Source organism: Grus americana, chromosome 12, assembly GCF_028858705.1.
Source record: "Grus americana isolate bGruAme1 chromosome 12, bGruAme1.mat, whole genome shotgun sequence".
Taxonomy (NCBI): Eukaryota; Metazoa; Chordata; class Aves; order Gruiformes; family Gruidae; genus Grus; species Grus americana.
The window spans coordinates 3,227,833-3,247,516 of record NC_072863.1 but is presented as its reverse complement, the minus strand read 5'-3'; the positions used below and the strand labels follow the sequence as shown (position 1 = coordinate 3,247,516).

The 19,684-nt window shown below is 34.6% G+C and overlaps 1 protein-coding gene across 3 annotated transcripts in view; it reads left to right on the top strand.

The window, feature by feature from the left end:
* CHM (CHM Rab escort protein) overlaps window positions 1-19,684 on the top strand; it is a 69,995-nt gene that overhangs the window by 17,712 nt on the left and 32,599 nt on the right. For all 3 annotated transcript variants that reach the window (XM_054839394.1, XM_054839392.1, XM_054839393.1), the window contains 6 exons: window positions 4,126-4,198; window positions 5,378-5,502; window positions 9,310-9,685; window positions 11,462-11,578; window positions 12,240-12,360; window positions 14,798-15,023. In XM_054839394.1, coding sequence (XP_054695369.1) covers window positions 4,126-4,198; window positions 5,378-5,502; window positions 9,310-9,685; window positions 11,462-11,578; window positions 12,240-12,360; window positions 14,798-15,023 — 1,038 coding nt within the window. The remainder of the gene's footprint in view (window positions 1-4,125; window positions 4,199-5,377; window positions 5,503-9,309; window positions 9,686-11,461; window positions 11,579-12,239; window positions 12,361-14,797; window positions 15,024-19,684) is intronic.

Here is a 19,684-nt window from a genome sequence, read left to right as displayed (position 1 = left end):
TGGTCATGTTCATATCCCAGGATATAATGTGAAGTAGTACAAGTGACACCACCACCCTTTTATTGAACTGAAGAGCGGTTTGGGTTAAAGCCCTTCCTCTTGGAAGGCAAGGAAGCTTAGTCCACTTTTCATGCTCCAAAACACGATTGCTACGCCAGAATGGGAATTGTTAATACACGTGACTGTGTACTTAATAGGTAGCACATTAAACTTTATGGGTTTGAAACATAAGTCATTTTGTGTTCAGATCCTTAAAATCGATGTGGCAGTAATTTCCTTTGCAAAAGACAGCAACTCTGATGGTTCAAGACTTCTTTCTGAAAGATCAAATGCAGGACAGACACATAGAGGCAGCTCTTGGGAGCAATTGTGAGGCATCAGCAGCTTTTCTTCAGACATCACCAGCTTTGACTGTTACACCATGGCTGTTACGACATGGCACTGAGAATGGCAATCTTCTTAACAGGCATAGTCCATGAAATACTTTTTCTGTTCTTATTTATGTCTTACTTGTGTATCTCATGCTTTCAAATTGCAGTCTGTCTTCAAAAGGACACGTTAGATATTCTCTTGGTTTGGATTCCAAGAATGTTAATAAGTTGGAAACAATTTGCAATTTCAGTCTTCTGGACTGGGATTTGCTAATTCTTTCAAAGTATTTGAAGAAAAAATGGTGTTAGTAACTGAGAAAAAAAATCAGAAACTAATGTAGGAGAAGAGAGAATTAAGCTTTTTTGCAGAGGTAAAACTGTACTTGGGCTGCATTCCCAAAACCTTGCAAAAATGGCTTCAGGAGAAAAAAACAAAACAAACTGGGTACAAAAGAGGAATTTAAACCCTGCATCTTGATACTGCTTTGTCTTTGAATTAATGCCATTAGCTCTGAACTACAGGTTCAAGGTTTGAAAAAAGTGCACTAAAACCAGCAGTATTTTAATTCATACGAAAATCCAGGTAATACAGGAGAAGTTTTCAGCAAATATCATCTAGGAAACAATGTATGGTAGAAAAAAATGCCTGTGCTCTATCAAAATTGGTAGAAAAATTAATTTCTGACTGCTGTTAAACACCTTTGAAATGTTTCATGTTCTTACTTAAAGCATAATTGAATTATAACCCTGAAAAAGGGAGAGAATATCTGTCTTTGTAGTTTGCTAATATAGCAAGAGAAGAGAGGAGCTTAGTCCTTGAGATTTTAGGATGATATTTTAGCTTTAATTAGGCTTTGATCTTGACCATTACTTTAAGGAATTCCTCGGGTCATCTTCAGGGCAATTACAACAAAAATATTTGGTTACAAAGGACCCCTGATTGTAAAACCATTAGTCAGCTCTCTTCAGAATTCCTCTTCAAGATTTTTACTAAGAACTTTGCTCATTATATCAGTAATCATGTCTGGTCTACTGCCTTTCTGTATTTTTTTCAGGTGAGAAAATTAAGCAATCCTGACTCATCAATGCAGGGTAAACTTATTAAAATTCTGGGGGGAAAAATCTGGAAGTTGATGCTTCAAGAGAAGATTAATATTTGAGGTGGTACAGCATAACTTGGGAAAAGTGCTCAGGCACCAGAGGAAGGGAAGGACACCTGCGATTCATTTTCCGTTTGAGAAAGGCCATACCGTTGTCTCAAAACTGATTGAGCTTCAGAACAGTATTATAGAGTGCTTTGTTGAAAAGACTGATTCACATCAATGGTGGTTAAAAAGAAAAGCAATTTCAAAGGAAAATCCACCTGATGAACCGAGGAATGTTCACATCAAAGATATCTGACAGCTCACAAATAAACTTTTGTAACTTTCTGTGAAAATAACATTGATTTCTCTTGTAAGTTTTCATTTTAAATATTCTAAATATGCATTAATTTATATTGGTATAGATTCAGGAAACCCACCTAGTTTTAGGCAGGTGTTTTCTGTGGTTTCTGTGATCAATTGCCTTGCTTGCTCTGACAGCCAGATTGTATTTCGTATTCAAGGAAACTTGCAACTAAAGCAGCAGATTCCCTTAAAAATAAATCTTCATGGCTGTGTTTTTTTTGTAAATCCCAGAAGTGGTGGATAACTTATGAATATTGAACTTTTTATTCAGTGGAATCTTAAGAAGAAGCAAGAAGTTAACCTGCACCATTGACAGCTAAAACAAAGCTGGAGGTTATCATTGCTTGCAACTATCAGTTACTATTTTACAGATTGAAACCTGACCGAATCAGGCATTTAATATAAATCCTCATTGCTTTGTATTCTGTATGATACCAAATAGCAGTACTTGTTAAGCCTGCCCCATGTCACTCACATAATGAGCTAAGTATGAACTCCTTTGTACAGGTGATTGGTAACAGATCTGCGGATGGAGCTCTTCTGCTTAGAGCTACCAAATTGCAGGGTAGACTACGTGTATTCTTGTAAAGTATAAACCCAGTCCTCCCAGTTCATGGCCTCAAATACCGTGTTGGGTTGTTGAAGCCACCTTTGTTGAGTGAACGCTGAGTTTTCTTGTCTTTGCAGAAGATGTCCTATTTATGTTCTTCACTGTTGCCTTGCAGTAGCTGAAAGACTTTTTTAGGTCAGTTTGTTAGGCATTGTTTGTTAGGCATTGTTTAGCAGGCATCTGCCTTCCCGATGCTAAGTAAGCAACATAGTGTAGAGCATCACCCTTTGGTGCTGTAAGGGGGCTGCCACTCGTAATGAAGTCTTTGTCAGTGCAGATAAGCCTTGTCAAAAACATCCCATCTTAAATGGTAGAATCAAACCTGAATTTAATTTTTCACTTTTATCACACTTATCTCTATAATTTGAAAGTGGAGGAGGTTATGATAAGATTTTAAGTTCATTTGACTTAACAGTTTTCACGTTAATCTGTAAAATACAAACCCCATCTTCCTGCTTAAATGTGGGGTTTGGGGGTTTTTTTGGGGGGGGTGGGGTGGGGTGTTAAGTGTATGCAGTAAGATTAGATATCCATTCAGGAGGGTATTTTTGGTATCTTTCATCCTTCTGAAGTGCCAGAAAACAGAGTTAAATCCTGAAATGACTTCTTTATTTTGCACGAACTAGTGATTTTTTTTTTTTTAAATCTAATTGCTCTGTTATTTTTCCTGTCAGAGTTGTTAAATATTTAAGATATGGTCTACATGATAACAAAAGCTAATTAATACAACTGATGTTTAGAGAAATATCAATAGAAAATTTTTAAAAAGGGAGAGCAGCGGCTTTCTTTGATTAACAGCAGAACTATTAATTTTTTGTGATTTTAAAGAAGTAAACTAATATCTTGCAAGAAAGAAGGTGGTAAATATAAACTGAGAAGTACTCGGGGAGGTATGATCATTTTGTACAAATCAGTTCCTTTGGCTCCACCTACAGTATATGCAGTTTAATAAGAATTTTGCCAGAGCATTTTAACAGTCTATAATAAGCATAATCTGCTCTGTAAGCAGTAGATAAATAACAGAGTGAATTTTCTTTATTTGACATAGTAAGATAAGAGAGATGTGGTTTCTACTGTCTGGACCCAGTTTGAGTTTCCGTAACCCTCCTTTGCCTAGCCACCTCTGGAAGCACTGTTAGTTTAGAAGTGGCATGCAACGCAATGATGTTTCCTTCTAAAGCAGATTCAGTCAGAAGCAGTATAGCTGTGCTCGTGTGACACAGCTATTGTGTCCTGCCAGAACCTGAAACTGTGGAGACTAGGACGGATGCCAAAAACCTGAACTGGCTTTTCTGAGAACTCAGTTGAAACTGGCAGACTTGTTGGCTTGGCTCCAGGCTAAGTAAAGATGTCTGTAGCAATGTATATGTTTGTGTTAGAGGTGTAGAGTCAGTCTTATGTATATTTTTCCTTTTACTCATAGCATCCCATGTGCTTTTCTCAGCATCGTTCATTTTACCCTCCAAATAATTTGATTTTGGACTGTAGTCTGTTTAATACAGGTTACAAGTAAGTGACAATGGAAATTTTGCATCTCAATAAGAGTTGTGAAATATTATACCAATTTTTATATTCTGCATCTGTAAAGTCTGTCATGGAAAATGTTTTGAATGTCTCAAACTTGGTTGTTTTTTCTTTAAAGCTGAAAAAGCTATGTTTTATCTGTCCATCAAGTTTCATTGTTTTTTATTTGCAGGAGAAATTACTATGGTGGAAACTGGGCCAGCTTTAGTTTTTCAGGATTGTTGTCCTGGATTAAAGAAAATCAGGTAAAAATTTTTCCAAATGACTTCCTTCAGTGTTCTTTAACATTAAATCTTGGTTGTTTACATAATTTATTACAAGACAAATTATCACAGTGCTCTTTCTTTTTGGTAATTTGACAGATCAAAGAGGTTTCTAGTTTCCAACTTTGCTGGTTAAGACTTAACCATCTGGCCTAGCATTCTAAGATTCTGATATACCTGGTTTATTAATATTATTATCTGAGACCAAAGAATCTAGTCATCTGTCATACTTTGTCGGTTCTTGAATTTATGTAGAAGCAACTGCACTATTGCTCAGTTTCCTCTCCCTGCACCTTCTGTAAATGATAATCTGGTCTTTTCCATTTCCTGTTTGATTATTTTCCACTCTCTGATGTTTCAGTCCCTTTTGTTTTTCTTGTGTGCTTTCAGCTGATTCTTCTTAACTGTGAGAAAAGTAGTTATTGGATCCTTCCATTGAAATGTCCTGCAGCCAGGACAAAAAGATTCATGTTGATAGTGTATTTTTCAATGACCAAAGTTTATCTAATTCATGTCAGTCCACGAGAAATCTTCTGAAGAGGATATTTATTTAGGAGATTGAGCACATATTAGCAAATGGATGTTCGTATTATTTACTGGAGCATTGTGAGCTTGTTGGTCCATAGAAGATGGAACTTTTTCAGTTCAGTCTCATGGCTGTTTATTACATAGTGCTACCTTCTGGCATAACCAGTGGAGTTGCTCAATGTCAGAACTTAATATTCTCAGGGTTCTGTTACATGATTTAGAGATTCCTGTGTGGACAGATTAATACCCAAATCACTCTATTTTTTCATATGGTCTCCACTCAGAGTTTTGTCACAAAATTTGGAACTAACCTGACTGTGGCAAACTTGTCTTTTAGTGGATTGTATTCAAAATTATATTCAACTATCTACTAAAACTTGTATTTCATTTAACACTGTATTTTCAGATTACTAGAGCTAGTAATGTAGTGCAAATATTAGCATGCTGTGATAAAGTAACCAGCTGTGACTATTTTAACTCAAAAAATCTAAATAGAAAAAAGTTTAAGACAGTAAGAGGATTCTTTCTTTTTTATATAAGATGGTACAACAAATTTTTTGGGACTATAGAGGGTTACAGTTCAAGAGCAGCTAGCACAGTACAAAATATAATTTTATAATTGTTCTTTGTAAGCAAAAGACAGATATCTGTGATGAATGTGAAGACTGGACAAAACTGATCCTTGAGAATGAAGAAGTTATTTCTCTTAGCAAGAAGGATAAAACTATTCAACATGTAGAAGATTTCTGTTTTGGCGAGTAAGTATAAATATAGAAATATACAAATAATTTTATATGCCCAGAGGCAAATGATCATATTGTGCTTTTGGCTTCAAGCATTTCACCATGCTACCATATTGCATGTTGTTTCAAAAAGTAACCATGAGTTCTAAAATGTTCTTAATGTCTTTGTCCTTCTGTTGAAATCACTTGCACTTCATTGAAGCTAACTGATCCTTCTCAAATGACCTTGTGTGGATGCAGTATAATTTGTTGGCCAAGTTTGTGAGTTGGTAATATACTTCCGAGTAGACAACAGAAGTGTTGTGTTTGTAGGTTTTATTAGTAGTAGGTAGTTATGCACTGCCATCTATTAAATTTTTCCATTCATAATTTGGCTAAAAGCTGTTATTCTCATAGGAAAAAGTTAAACTCATAAGTACATGTAAAATGAAATAAGTAATGGAAGTATGATACTTTTTTTTATATAAGCCATGCAGAAGGTAAGCTTTTCCCAATGTCATATTATTGAAAATCAAGGAATATCTAAAAGTAACCTTGTGAAGCAGTAATGTTGAATAGCACGTAAGCATAGTAACAGTGAATGGAAATTGTGTGGGCCTCACTTAAAAACTGAAATACTTCTTCGTATTTATGTATAATTTTTATCTTTTTGGATTTTGCACTGAACTGAATACTGTTCTGAATTCCTGAAAGGTTCTTAGGGATAGTTAAGTTTAACCTTGAATCCCTTATGATACTATCATACGTAGCTGAATGAAATGCTGACAGATACTCATATGGAAACATGTGTTTGTTTCTGTAAGCATCTTAGGTAGGAAAAAAAAAGTGTGAATTGTACAGTCTGAAGGTCAGAGATTCAGAATATTCCAAAGTTCTATATTGCACAGTAACGGCTGTACTGCAGATAAAATGTTATGCTTGTTTTAAAGCACTATCACTTGAATATTTTAATTGTAATCCTGTTGACATAATAAATATTCTTCAGAACCAGTATTAAATCAGATTAAAGGTTTGACAGTCTCTTAACTTTGCGTATGATTTTCGTACGATGTGATATTGACTGGCCTGCTCAAAGCTGAATCTCTGAGTACTAAGACTTTACACTTCTACAAAGCGAGCATTATGCTTGAGTCAGGACAAAATAGAAGATTCTACTTTTAAGCGTTTAACTTAGCCTGGCAGTACAATGCAGTCTCTCTTGATTGTCACCAAAAAACCCACAGGGAAGAATGGTAAGATTAATAAACTTAGCAAAGAAAAAGTTTTCTAAAATAACTTGAAACTTTCTGAGAGAGTCAGTTATTGTGTTTCTGACAATTTACACGTTCTGGCTGGATTCTGTTGTTTTTGCTTAACTTTTATAACTCCTATGAAGTAACCATTAAACATTTATTTTGAAAGAATAAACAGCTGGGTAGCAGTATAATATACACAGTGCAAATCTGAAATGAATGGCCTTAGAACAAAGTGCATCCATCAAAGGGAAAGAATACTGTGTCTACAACAAGCTGTATTGAAAAAAGGCAAATGGCTGAAAAATAAATAGTGAACACCTGTGCTGAATAAATTAACCAGCTGGTTGGCAATTTTTCATTTGACCTATCTGAAGGGGTTGCTGTTACAAGGCATTAATAAGACACATTCATTTTAAGATATTCCTTTGTTAGTACCATTAATTGATGAATGGTGGAAGATAATATTCTAAATTTACACAACAATTTGTCTGCAGATGTATTATTTTTTTCTGAATTAGGAGAAGAATTGTCTGTACAAAAGTTCAATTTGAGTGATTTTTATAGACAGTTCTTACATTATTCAGGGATATTTGTTCCTATAGGAAGGATGTCATGAATTTAGATTATATACAGTTTTTAAGCTTTTGTTATAAAATGCGTAGAGCTGCAAATCACGCAGTTTTACGTATTCATTAATGGGAATTGAATAGAGATCTAAAATATGTAAAGATAACATTACTGTTACACTGCTTTTCAGAGTGACATAGAAAAAAGGCAATGTATTGTGAATCCAGATTTTATTTTGATTTAAAAAGTAATGATCCAGTATGTTTAAAATGAGATTAAACTGTACATTGAGCTCGGAGAAGGTAGAAAGAAAACTTGCCTCTGAATTTTTGTGTTCTAGGAAGCCTTAGGATGAGTTAAATAAAAGCTTCATTTTTAGTTGCTGCGTTAATGGCAACAGCTTTTGCAGTTTTCACAAACACCATGTTCCAAATTCCTAACCCCCCCAAATCCAAACAGAACCCCCAAATTTAATTGACTTTCCTTTGTATTTTTAGCAGAGATTACTTTTTAAAAAAACATTTGACAAAGAACTTACCTTTCTTTGATATTTTAGTTATTTAATGTTTGCAATATGAAGCAAACAGACATAATTAATATACAAAACCAGACTTCTTTCATTAGTGCTTCTTTACAGCAGTTCCTGTATTTCCCAGGGCAATGTTTTACCCTATTCATGAGTAAGTGCTTCCTGGTGACTGTGCATGAACTTACTCCAAACTCTTACTTTCATGAACTCATGTGAGCTCCCCGAGTTTGTAAGTGAGGAGCAACATGTAAAGGGTACAGCGGTTTTGTTCCCTCTTTTAACAGAAATCCTGCCCCCTGCTTCCATCTGTAAGGCTGCAGATGCGTGAGGGAGTGTTTTTATATGTATACTGAATAATTCCTTGCTGTTCAGTGAATTTTAACCATCCTGTTAGTTATTGAAATTTTGTACTGTATGTTTGCAGGTCACCTTTAAAATCATAGTTCATTAGTTTTCAGCCAAGATTAAATTGTTTATTCAGTGCATTAATGGCTTGTGGTATAAAGATGAAAAGATAGTGTGAAATTATTGCTGAACTCCTTTCACTTACAATGACATTGATTTGATTCATCTCAGCTGGTAGTATAAACTAAAATTCTAAGTTCAGAAGTACTAGTTTCTAAGGTAGATGTCATTGAAGTTCAAGATAAAAAGAGTAGATGAGATTAAAAGTGGAGGTCTGCTTTATAAGAGGAATTTTAAAGACTTGTGTCATGAAAAGGAAATGGACTATACAGAGTAAACATGCAGCAGTGTCCCCCCTTTTGATGGGCTGTCTTCATCTGCTGTGCACAAATTTGTAGCCCTTCCATAAAAATGGCCTGGCTACGTGAGGGAACTTCGTTCTCTGTGGCTGATGCTTGAACAACTAATTAGAATGCAAGGTCAGAGTTGAAAAAGTCATCTGAAAGTTTAAGTAAAACTTCAGGTCAAAATTGCATGCTTCTCTGATGGACTTGCTGTAATAACAGATGCAAAGGAGTCTCGGTCGTATAAAGCACTTACGTTTTCTTCAGTGAGTTTGTTTTTTAAAATATCTAAGCGTAATGACTTTCATGCATTTTTACATTTCAATTTCAAAGGGGTTTCTTAATCCATAGGAAAAAACGAATCAAATTGCTTTACTGTTTCTTTTTTAAAATACTATATTCATTTTGTTTATGTAGCTGGGTATTGTGTATCACCTTGAGAGTTCTGATTTTCATTTTAAGTTCACTCCATCTTTTGAGTCCATTTAAGATAAGAACCCAAATTTTTGGTCGTGGTTATTTTTTTCCCCTAGTAAAAATACTTCTCTTGAATTACAGCTTTGTAATCAAAGAACCAGAATTCTTTAGTGGGTGATACACCTGATTTGGCCAGGATAAAGAAATTGTAATGTTTTTCATAGAAATGCTTGAGGTTTCAATTTGGGCACCGACTCAAAACTTTAAACAATTTTTTAAGACTCTTATTTTTTTCCCCCCTTCTTCCCCTTGTGTTTTTAATCAGTCAGGATTCAGCTGAAGATGTTGAAGAAGCTGGTGCATTGCCAAAGCTGCCTGTCTTTGGAGCTTCTGGTGCTGAGGAGGCTGCTCAAGAATCAGAAAAAGAGTGCCCACCATCGGAGAGTGCCTTACTGGAGGCGGAGAGCCAGGAACCAGCAAAGGCTACAGGCGCTGAGCCAGCAGCCGCAGTGGAAGGGAAGGATGCAGAAATAACCTCTGAGAATGAAAGTTCTCATAGTATGGCTTTAGGCGAGTCCACCCTGGAATTGGGAAAAACTGAAGTTGCACCTTCAGAAATTTCTGCCCAAGAACCAAAGAAAATTACGTATTCCCAAATTGTTAGAGAAGGCAGAAGGTTTAATATTGATTTAGTTTCCAAGGTAGGAGCTGAACGACTCTTTTCATATAAGTACATTTCCTTTGCTTAAAAATGCTGACATTTTTAAAAAATCTAAAAATGTTGAGGAGGAGTGACGCAGTGTCTTTGAGGAGTAAAAGACACTCTTGAGAAGCAAGCAAGAACTAGTACCCTTAAACAGGAGCTGTTTCATGTGTGCTCTTAGTGTTTGTTTATAACCAAAGAGACCATAAAGCATAGCTCAGAAATAGGTCCAAAAAATTATATTTCCTGAAATTTAGCACTTAAGTAATATCTGCAAAATTTCTTTTTTTTAAATAGTAACATTAAAAAAATGTGTATTTTTAAACAAGGAGAATCAATCTACATGCACATCTTTGCTGTTTTTATAATGAAAAATAATTTTCCTATTTGAGTGCTTCCTGGGTTTTAGATTTTACTGTGAAACTCATTGTCTCTATACTGGTTTTGGTTCTCTGATGACTAAAGCACTGAATTGTAATAAATTTTATTGGAAAGAAAAAATAGTTAAATTAATTCATAACTTACAAGGTGACTAAAATTAGTTATCATTATGTTGAATTCCTACTAATGTGTGTTTTACTTAGAGGAAAAACTATTAATCTTACATACTTGTCATACTGTTTAAAATCTAGCTTTTATGTACTTTACAGGATATAGATATGGCCCTGCAAATTGAAGTTAAATAGAATTTTTTCTTAACTTCTGTGGTTTAGACTGTATGTGTACTCTGCAATGGGACGTTTTTTCATATTCTGCATGAAAAGATTTTTCAAACCTCAAATTTTATCTGTATTCCGAATGTAGATACTTCTTTCATGCATCATTGGAACGACATCATCAAAACAACTGTCAGTGTATAGTGGTTAAGCAGATAATGCTATTTTAGATCCTTTTTATACTTTTTCTGTGCCATTGCGTTACATGGTGTTAATTGCAATCAATTCCAGAAATTCTGCAGAAGAGTAGTCATCACTAGTAATTTGCATTGGTTTCTCTCTGGCAGTGGGACACAGACTTTTTGTAGTGTTCTAGTTAGTGTTCCAGTAAACCTTTCTCTTGAGAATTCCTGTGTGATCATGCAAATTCTGTTACTCAGGGCCACAAGACTCAAAGCACGTTTAAACTAATTTCCAGTGCTTTTCAATTCAGACATACGTCTTCTGTTAATAGTTACATTTCCATCCCTTCAGTATTTCATAATAGATTTCTAGCTTATAGAAAGAGTAAAGGTAGACAGATTATAAATTAATATAACAGAATATGACTAAACCTTAACTGCGAGTTTAAGGAATTTACATTTAGAAAATGGGACATTATTGTTTCACATAATTTAAGAAACAACTAGGGATGATTTACACAGTGTCATGTACTTTACTGATACTAGGAGATGAAGGTTGTAAAATATGGCGTTCAAGGATATATATAGCGTACAATACAAAGAAATTATCCAAGATGACAATACAAAAAATTGTCTCAAGGTATGACTCCCAGACTACTAAAACTAAATGAGCAGTAGGCTGACAGCTTTTCCCTTTCTCTCCTGTGGACTGCTTTGTCTCCTCTGTTTGCATGGTCGCTTCAGTTAATTTGATATTATTTTGCACATACTACAACTTGATATTCTTTTATTCAGGTTTGACTTCATTGTTTGTACTGGTAAATAGGTACAGAAAACACCTTACGAATGAATACTATTGGTATCACTGTTTTCTTTTGGTGTAAGCACTTTCTCTTTACTCACCATTTTCTTTTTTTTTTTTTCTTCACTATGCAGTTGCTTTACTCTCGAGGTCTGTTAATTGACCTTCTGATTAAGTCGAATGTTAGCAGATATGCAGAGTTTAAAAATGCGACACGAATTCTTGCCTTTCGAGAAGGAAAAATTGAACAGGTATCATAAAATAATGTATTACATATGCTTAGTCTCATCTTTTTAAAGTCAGGAAACTTGAAGCTGCTTTCTTGAGAGTTTTGTAATATAAGCTAGTATTTTTTCCTTAAGATTCTGGTTTTTATTTCATTTCTGGAATGAAAAGGAGTTTGTATGTGTTATATGTAAATATTTTATTTTAAAAAGGCTAAAATAAGAATGTGCAGTCCAGTAAATTGACACAAGTCTTTGCCTCGTGTCAGATATTTAGACCATGATTGACTTGGCAGTTATTTCTTAGATTCACAGGTTTTAGGTTTTCAAATTCTGATCATAGACTTGATTTGTGTCTCTGCTACTTAGAAGTCATTGGTCTGATAATGGCAACAGGAGATTTTAGCACAGTTAATTAATACAAACTCTTTTGATTAACTCTGCAGTCAGAGATGCAAGTGAAATTGAAAGGAAATAAAAAGGGGAAGAGGCTGAAAAAGATTTTAAAATGTTTTCATTGTGGAAAATTGATGACTTATTACAGTTATAATGGAAAATAATGGAAATAAATATATAAGAAAAGAACAAAAAGAGCAAATAGTAATTTAAAATATTTGCTAGGTAATTCAAGACTATAGTGTTGCTTGATGCTTGATGTATCTGAAATTCTTAAAAAATATTTTTCCAGGTACCTTGTTCTAGAGCAGATGTCTTCAACAGCAGACAGCTTACTATGGTGGAAAAGAGAATGCTAATGAAATTTTTGACATTTTGTTTGGACTATGAACAACACCCTGATGAATACCAAGGTAGTGTTTCATTGAGCAGTGTACACTCTTTTCTTATGAATTCATTCAGTTATGCACAATTTTGATAGCTCTCCTGTGTTTTCACAGAATTTATTTTTATGGATTCATTTTCAAAGTATGCTTTGACCTTTTTGTGACCTTTTCACTTCAATGTTAAATTCTTCTACTTAAGCACTATGCTCTTCTAGTTCCCACATCATTTATTATTTACATTTTTCTTTAACAGGAAAATTACATATTACAGCAAGGTTGCAAATTTTTTTTATCATTTTTAGGTGTTTCCTCGCCCTCTCCTCAGGATTTTTAAATATAATGTGATGTATCTGATTTTTCTTTTCTGAATATGTAAATCTTTACAATATATTGCCAGAAAATCAGAAATGGAGAAAATGGAATATTTAACCTTTGAAATCAAATGTAATTTAATGCCTTTTAGTTACAGAGGGCAAGTTCAAAGTGCCTTTATCAACTGTTGGCTTATTTAGCCGAGAGAATATCAGAATGGATTGGTGGAGCCACAATGTACAAAGAATAATGAGTATCAGGTCAAAGAGGAACACTACCTAACAGAAGGAAGGTGCTTTGGGTTTATGCACCTTAGGGTACAAAGAATGAAGTGAAGTTCTCAGTTCTTGAAGTCTAAGAGTGAACTAAGGCAATAAAAGAACAATCTGTCAAAAAAGAAAGAATGAGGAAAGAGGAATAGTTAAACTATTGTCATTAAGTTTCAGACTGAAGCACATCAGCACTTTTGTAGCTTGACAGTGGCTTGACTAGGGAGTATTTTTGAAAGAATCTAGTGTTAAAAAGAAACTGGTTAAGATACTGGTTTGATTACTTGAACAAGACCCTTAGATTAGGTACAAACATTAGAGAAAATTAGTTTAAACATGCAAAAGAGAACTGGTCAATAGCGAACATGATCTGGTAAGATTAGAAGAGGGTCTGTAATGAACTCCAGCCTAATGAGTTTTCCCCCCTTCAGGATTTATAGATTACAGGTAATTTCAGGTTTGCTGCTGCTTGAAGAAACGGAGGTGCTCAGAGTAAGAGTATAGGTGATATTTAGCAAATTTACTAAGTAAAAAAAGGAGACACCACATCAATTTTAAATGAATCCATTGATTCATGTACGTAAATGACTCTAGATTTACTTTACTTCCAGAGATAGTTAACCATATTTTGCTCCTAAGTTTTACAACAGCCTGGGAAGTAATTGTGAATATTTTGAGTCAGATTAGTCTGATCTAAAGACTTCAGAAATTTAAAATTGCTCTTGGTGAGATTCTTTGGGGAAAGGCAGACTTTTAATAGGGAGAGTTCATGATAGTGAAGAATTTTTTTTTAAAGCTTTTTTCTCTAAAATTTGGAGTTATGTAAGAAGTCTGAAGTGAGGAAAAACTTGAGAATTTTTTTAGAACGATAAAACGGTAAAACCCTTGTCGGTTTATGACTTGCTGCATGGCTGTACAAAGGGTAGTAGGATACATTTGTAATAAAACAGTGGTTGAATCTTGAACAGACTATATAGCTTGATAATGCTAGCCTCAGCATTGATGGAAGTGTTTCTGAATTACCTATGAATTTATCCATGACTGAAATAAGCTTAAGAGCAGATTTCTGCATAGTATGAAAGTATACTATTGCTTAAATACAGTCTTTTCCTGGAAAAAAACTTCATTTAGTTATTAAGATAGCTAAAGTTTTTCAGAGGTCTATCAGTGACATGCAACACTTGCATTAAACATCTCCTGAAAGACTTGTGTTTCTTTGAATTTCAAAATGTGTCAGCAGTAGTATTAATGGAAAGGGGAGATAGGCTTCCTCGTCCCTGGTGTCTTTGGGTCTCATCCATACTTGTTTGTTGTGAGCAAGTTATCAATTTGAAATAAATACTGCGCCTTCTCATCATTGGATTAAGACACTGTATGAATGGCTTCTCTGCACATAAATATACCCTCTAACCGTATCAGCATGGATTCAGCAGTACTATTCTTGAATGGGTGTCCTTCAGGTATAGTATTTTGAGTAATTTACAGGAAACAGCATCCCAATGCACTTCAGTGGATTTTTGTCTGCAGTTGCTCACTTTTCTCACATGTTGGGAAATGGGTTTAGATCAAGTCTAACACAAAGAATAGATGAAGCCATCTTTAGATATTGCTTTCTAGACTGCTGGAGACCAGCAGTCAATGGGTTTGCATTATTTTTGAAATATTTTAATGGCGTGATATTTCTGTCATTTTAGAAAACTCACTTTCTGGGAGTAAATTTTTTAACTTTCATTGACTTGGATTATCTATTTCCAGCAAAGTGTTTGTTGAAAAACTCAATTGCTTTTGATTATTTAAATACAAAAGTACCTGTTTAAGTTGAAGAATAGGAGAAAATACAAATGTTATAGTATACACTTTACCTAAATTTACTTTTTCCTCAGACTATGAGAGCAGTACATTTGCTCAGTTCTTAAGAACACAGAAGCTGACACCCAGCTTGCAGCACTTCATTCTTCACTCTATTGCAATGGTTTCAGAGACTGATTGCAGCACTCTTGAAGGTCTTCAGGCAACAAAAAAATTTCTTCAGTGCCTTGGCCGCTATGGCAATACACCATTTTTGTTTCCTCTGTATGGTCAAGGAGAGATCCCACAGTGCTTCTGCAGGTAGGCTTCACTTTTCTAATATGAATCTTCCAAAAAGGAAGTCCTTGGTAACCTAATGCTAATAGGTGTCACTTAATAAGAATAATTCTGTTAACAATTTCATGTTGATTTTATTTGCTTTACATTTTCATCAGCTGTGAAATTCCCACCACCACAAAAAAAAAAAAGTTGGAAATTATGCTACTCTGATACTTCGAAACAATTTTCCTTGTCTTACAAACGCAACTTGTAATAGCTGGCTGTTGTGGTGGCTACTTATGGTAATAAATACTAAGAAATGAGAAAGAGATAATTTAACTCATACGTAACTATCCCTTTTTAAAACTGACAGAGGAGACTTGGAGTGATGTCTGTCCAAAAGGATGACAGTGCATTTTGGTAGGTTGAGAAAATTTGTGGTTTACTCTTCCTGAAGTTACAGGAAGAGATATGCTTTCAATGTGTGTTACCAATTAATGCTGAGAGTGCATTTGCCGTTCATAGGTAGATATCTAATAATGAACTGGATTTTTCTTAAAGAAGCAAAATTGTGCCACGTGTCCAGTTTATTATTAAATAAAAAAAATATGTAATTCTTTCAACTTTATTACATCACAGGCTTACGCAAACAATGCAACTGATGTGAAATCACATCCTTATTCATTTGGCATCATTTTGTAGATCTATATAGACGACAAACTTCCACCTATGACTTGAACAGCAGACAAGATACCATGAAACCCTGTTACAGCGAGCCGTATAGAGACTGCAGTGTTACATTTCTTAACATCTTAAACAGCAGCCATGTGTTCACCACTACTTGAGCCCTAGAAAGTAATTAAAACAAAGAATACATGTGCAAAGGGTAGGCAGTTTTAATTTTCAGTTGTTTCCAACAGTTCAACTAGCTTTTAAAAGGCTGAGGGAGTTTTTTTAATCTTTTCTTTTGCTGGCAAACAGCCTTTCCATCTGCTCTGTGTGGGTTTTTAATGTGGTAAACTGAAGGTCTGAAGTAAACATTAGCTGTACTTTAAAAAAAGCAGTATTGCATGGTAAGGCCATTTTGTTGTCTGAGTTATATATTTGTATATCATTCATTTAAATATCGGTGCAAAGTCTCAGCTTTGTTGTTCTCAGTCTGTTCTTTGTTGGTGGACGATATTATCAGAGCCATTATAGTAACACAAGTTCTGCAGTTAGACCTCCTTTTGCTTCAAATCCTTGGAAAAAAAAAAGTAGATTTAATAATTAAAATTGAAATTAGAATTTTAGTTCCATTTTTTCCACTGTAGGTTCTTCTCAGTGTATTTTTTCTTGCATTCTTGAAAGCCCTTTGACTTTATTTTGTTAATAGCCAGCACGTGCAATTTTCTGATCTGTAACATCAATATATTTCAAGAGTTAGCAATAGTGGTGTCTAGAAGTCTTACAAATATTCGTATCAGAAAATTATTCTGTGATCACAGGAATTCTTCAGATGGCCTGAACTTTCTATTTATGTCCATTGATTGCTGCATTTTAGGGTTTTTTGCTAAATTGTCTTACAATAAGGACAATATTTTAATATCGAAGCAAATTGCTCTGTCAAACCAAGAAGTAATTATACTTTAGAGTGTTTGTAATACAAACATTCCTAATACAAATTAAAGTCTAAATGTCTTTGGTTTTAAGTGAACAATTTAGCAGGCAATCACAGTTTTTTGGGAGATTAATCGCAATTTTTATATGTGGTCTGTCTTGGGTATTATGTCTTGCGAAAACTGAGCAGTATCCGAAGAATACTGTTCAGACTGTATAGTGAAGTGGTAATGCCCCAACCTATACATCATACCTTACAGTTTTTATCACCAGGTTATCAGATTAAGGTGTCACCTGTTCTGTGATTTCTAACCACCGTTCTATATTCTGTTTTAATGTAAACCTCTTAAGCGTTTCTTGCAGCCAGTTACACTATGTGTTCTCATCAAGGCTACTGTTATAAATGGCATGCATGCATATTTATGTGAATGAGTCAAAGACATTTGTAAGTCACATCCTTGCATTCTAAATGAATTCTGCATAAACAGTACAACGTTTTATAACTACTGACGACACTTCAGTGAGTAAAAGCGGTGTTAGTTCTTTATTGGTTTAAACAGGTATGGTTTAGGAGAGAAAATTAAACTTTTATATCACTGTAATGTACCTCCCAATATGTCGAGGTACAGATGTGAGAATTCTATCTCCATAAATTGGAGTCGTGGTACAAGGAAGGTCATTGGAAGCCTCATGCTATTCTGAGCTGACAAGCAGCAAAACTTTACTGGCCTGTATAACAGCTTCCTTTGGTTCAAACTTCTTAGTATGAAACCATTATGTCTCTTCCTTTCCAATGAGGTACTAGTAGTATTGTGCTTAGTAAAAATAAATGTACCGATATCTCATTCCTGAGGAAAATCAAAGCAAGCCTTTACATTAGGTATAGTAAACTTCAATATGTAAGGCAGGTAGGGAAATCAATATATGCTTTGCAGTTTGCTGTTAATATGTTCGTTGCAAATCTGTAATACAGCTTTCATTTTCTTGAAAAAATGTCACTAAAGAAAAACTGTAATTGGGCATCATTGTAAACTGTAAAGTCTTAGTGATACAACATTTAGAATATTTAGTGTGATTTTGACTTTGTTTTCTATTTTTAAAAATCATTAGGAAATACGCCAAATATTTTCTGATGTAGGAGGTTGATGTTAAAATTGTCAGCTTCCAGATTTTCCTTTGTAAGGGCGGGGGGGGGGAGAAATTTGACCTAAAAATCGGAAATAGTTGTCAAGTATGAGGACATACTTGCTTTTGCATGTTGCATAAAATCCCTCTTTTGCAACTTGAAACTCCTTTCTTTCCTTCCACTTTTTCAGAAGCAAAAACTTTTGAAGGTTTATATGGCTTTGAGGAGTGTTTGGAAGTGCAATTTACAAATATTGTTTCATATAGTTCACTCTCACAATTCACTTCAGTGAAATATGCCTGTTATTTTCAGTTTTCCTTTGAGAGGAAGTCTTTCAGTTGTGATTCTCTTCACCCACTAGCAGTGTTTACTGAATGACAGCTGAGAAGTCAGTTGTAGGTTGTGGCCTCACTTCTGTTGATTTTTCTCAGTGATTTCTTTGTGAACACTGAATTTTGGGGGAGACTGTGTGTAGTTTCAGTTCGGTTTCAGATTCTTTTTTCTGGACTCTTGCAAATAGGAGCATCCAAATGGAAACAAGACTTTTTGAGCAGTAGTAGTGTGGTTTTTTCCTCACCATCTGTCATCTCATAGAGGTTCCAGGGGATGACACATCGTGTCTTCTTTCTGTTAGCAAAGAATCATCCAAAAATTGACAGATATGGTCACGGTAATAGGTGCTGAGGTGGTAGAACATCTTCGGCTGTTTTGCCATGGTAATTAGTGATTCACTGACTTTTATGGGTAGTCAGGTAATGACTTGCATTTCCTATAAATAGCCTTTGAACTTTTCATGTCGTGTATGTATTTGCTGGACAATGTAACCTTTTTTTAGTAGTTGTTACAGATTCTGGCTGAAATTAGTCATTTTTGTGTCAGTGCCACTGACAGTAGTAATTTTGTGATGGAGGAAAGATTTGATTAAGATGGTTCATCTCTTTCAATCCCTATATTTACAAGAAGATTAAGAGTCCAGGCTGAGATATGACGGATTGTGTGATTGATTTGGAAGGTTTCTGTATATATTTCAAAAACGAATAATCAGTTTTTACCCTTACATTTGAGCTATTATCTGCTATAAATGTCGAAGCTTCTGAGGTAGTCTCAGGTACTTTAACATTTCCAATTATTCCCTGTTAATTTCTAGGAAGGTTTTAGTATTCTGAAATCAAGACTGGACTTTAGGAGACCTGACTGTAATAAGCACTTAGAGTCGATATTTTAAAAATTTGGTGCAACATCTTTTTCATTTGAATCTATGCATGAGTATTATGTCTCTACATGGAAGCAATATGTTTAACTTTTCTGTATGTTAATTGTATGATTTGGCATGTTAATGAGAAATTCAGTGTTAATTCCTTGTGACGATCAGATATGACGTGTGCAATTCTGTGCAAGTGTGAAAGAATCAAGTGATTTAAAAAAACATAGGGTATATCTGAGAGTTCAGTCTTACATTTCAAAATACATAATTTTCATATTTATAGATCTCTTATCACTTAAGATTATTTCATTTCTTTGGACCTGAAAATTTATTTTGAAACTACTGATGACTTGTCAGTATTACTTGGTTTTTACTAAAATACTGAATAGTGCGACTAGCTGCAATGCTGCTTTCTTCTGAATTGTTTTCACTTGCATTTCAGCCAAATAATAAAACTTTTGATGTAGTTTGGCTTTTAAAAACAAACTTAAATATATTTCTCCTCACTTTGTTGACAGATGAATGCAAAATGGGCAAGGGTAGTTAGCATCATTGTTTGTAGGATCAGTTGTTTGTTTTTCCCTCTAAGGAGAAACTCTTTCTTGGGATAAACATCAGGGAAGTGAGATAATCCATCATTCTGAGACCTGTTCACTAGTGATGGATGGATAGATTGGTAAAGTAACTCAATAATCTTCATTTTTTTTCAAGTTATTCACAGATCAGTGAGCATTGTCGTTAATAAAGCTATGGAATGCTTTTGTGTCCTTGCCC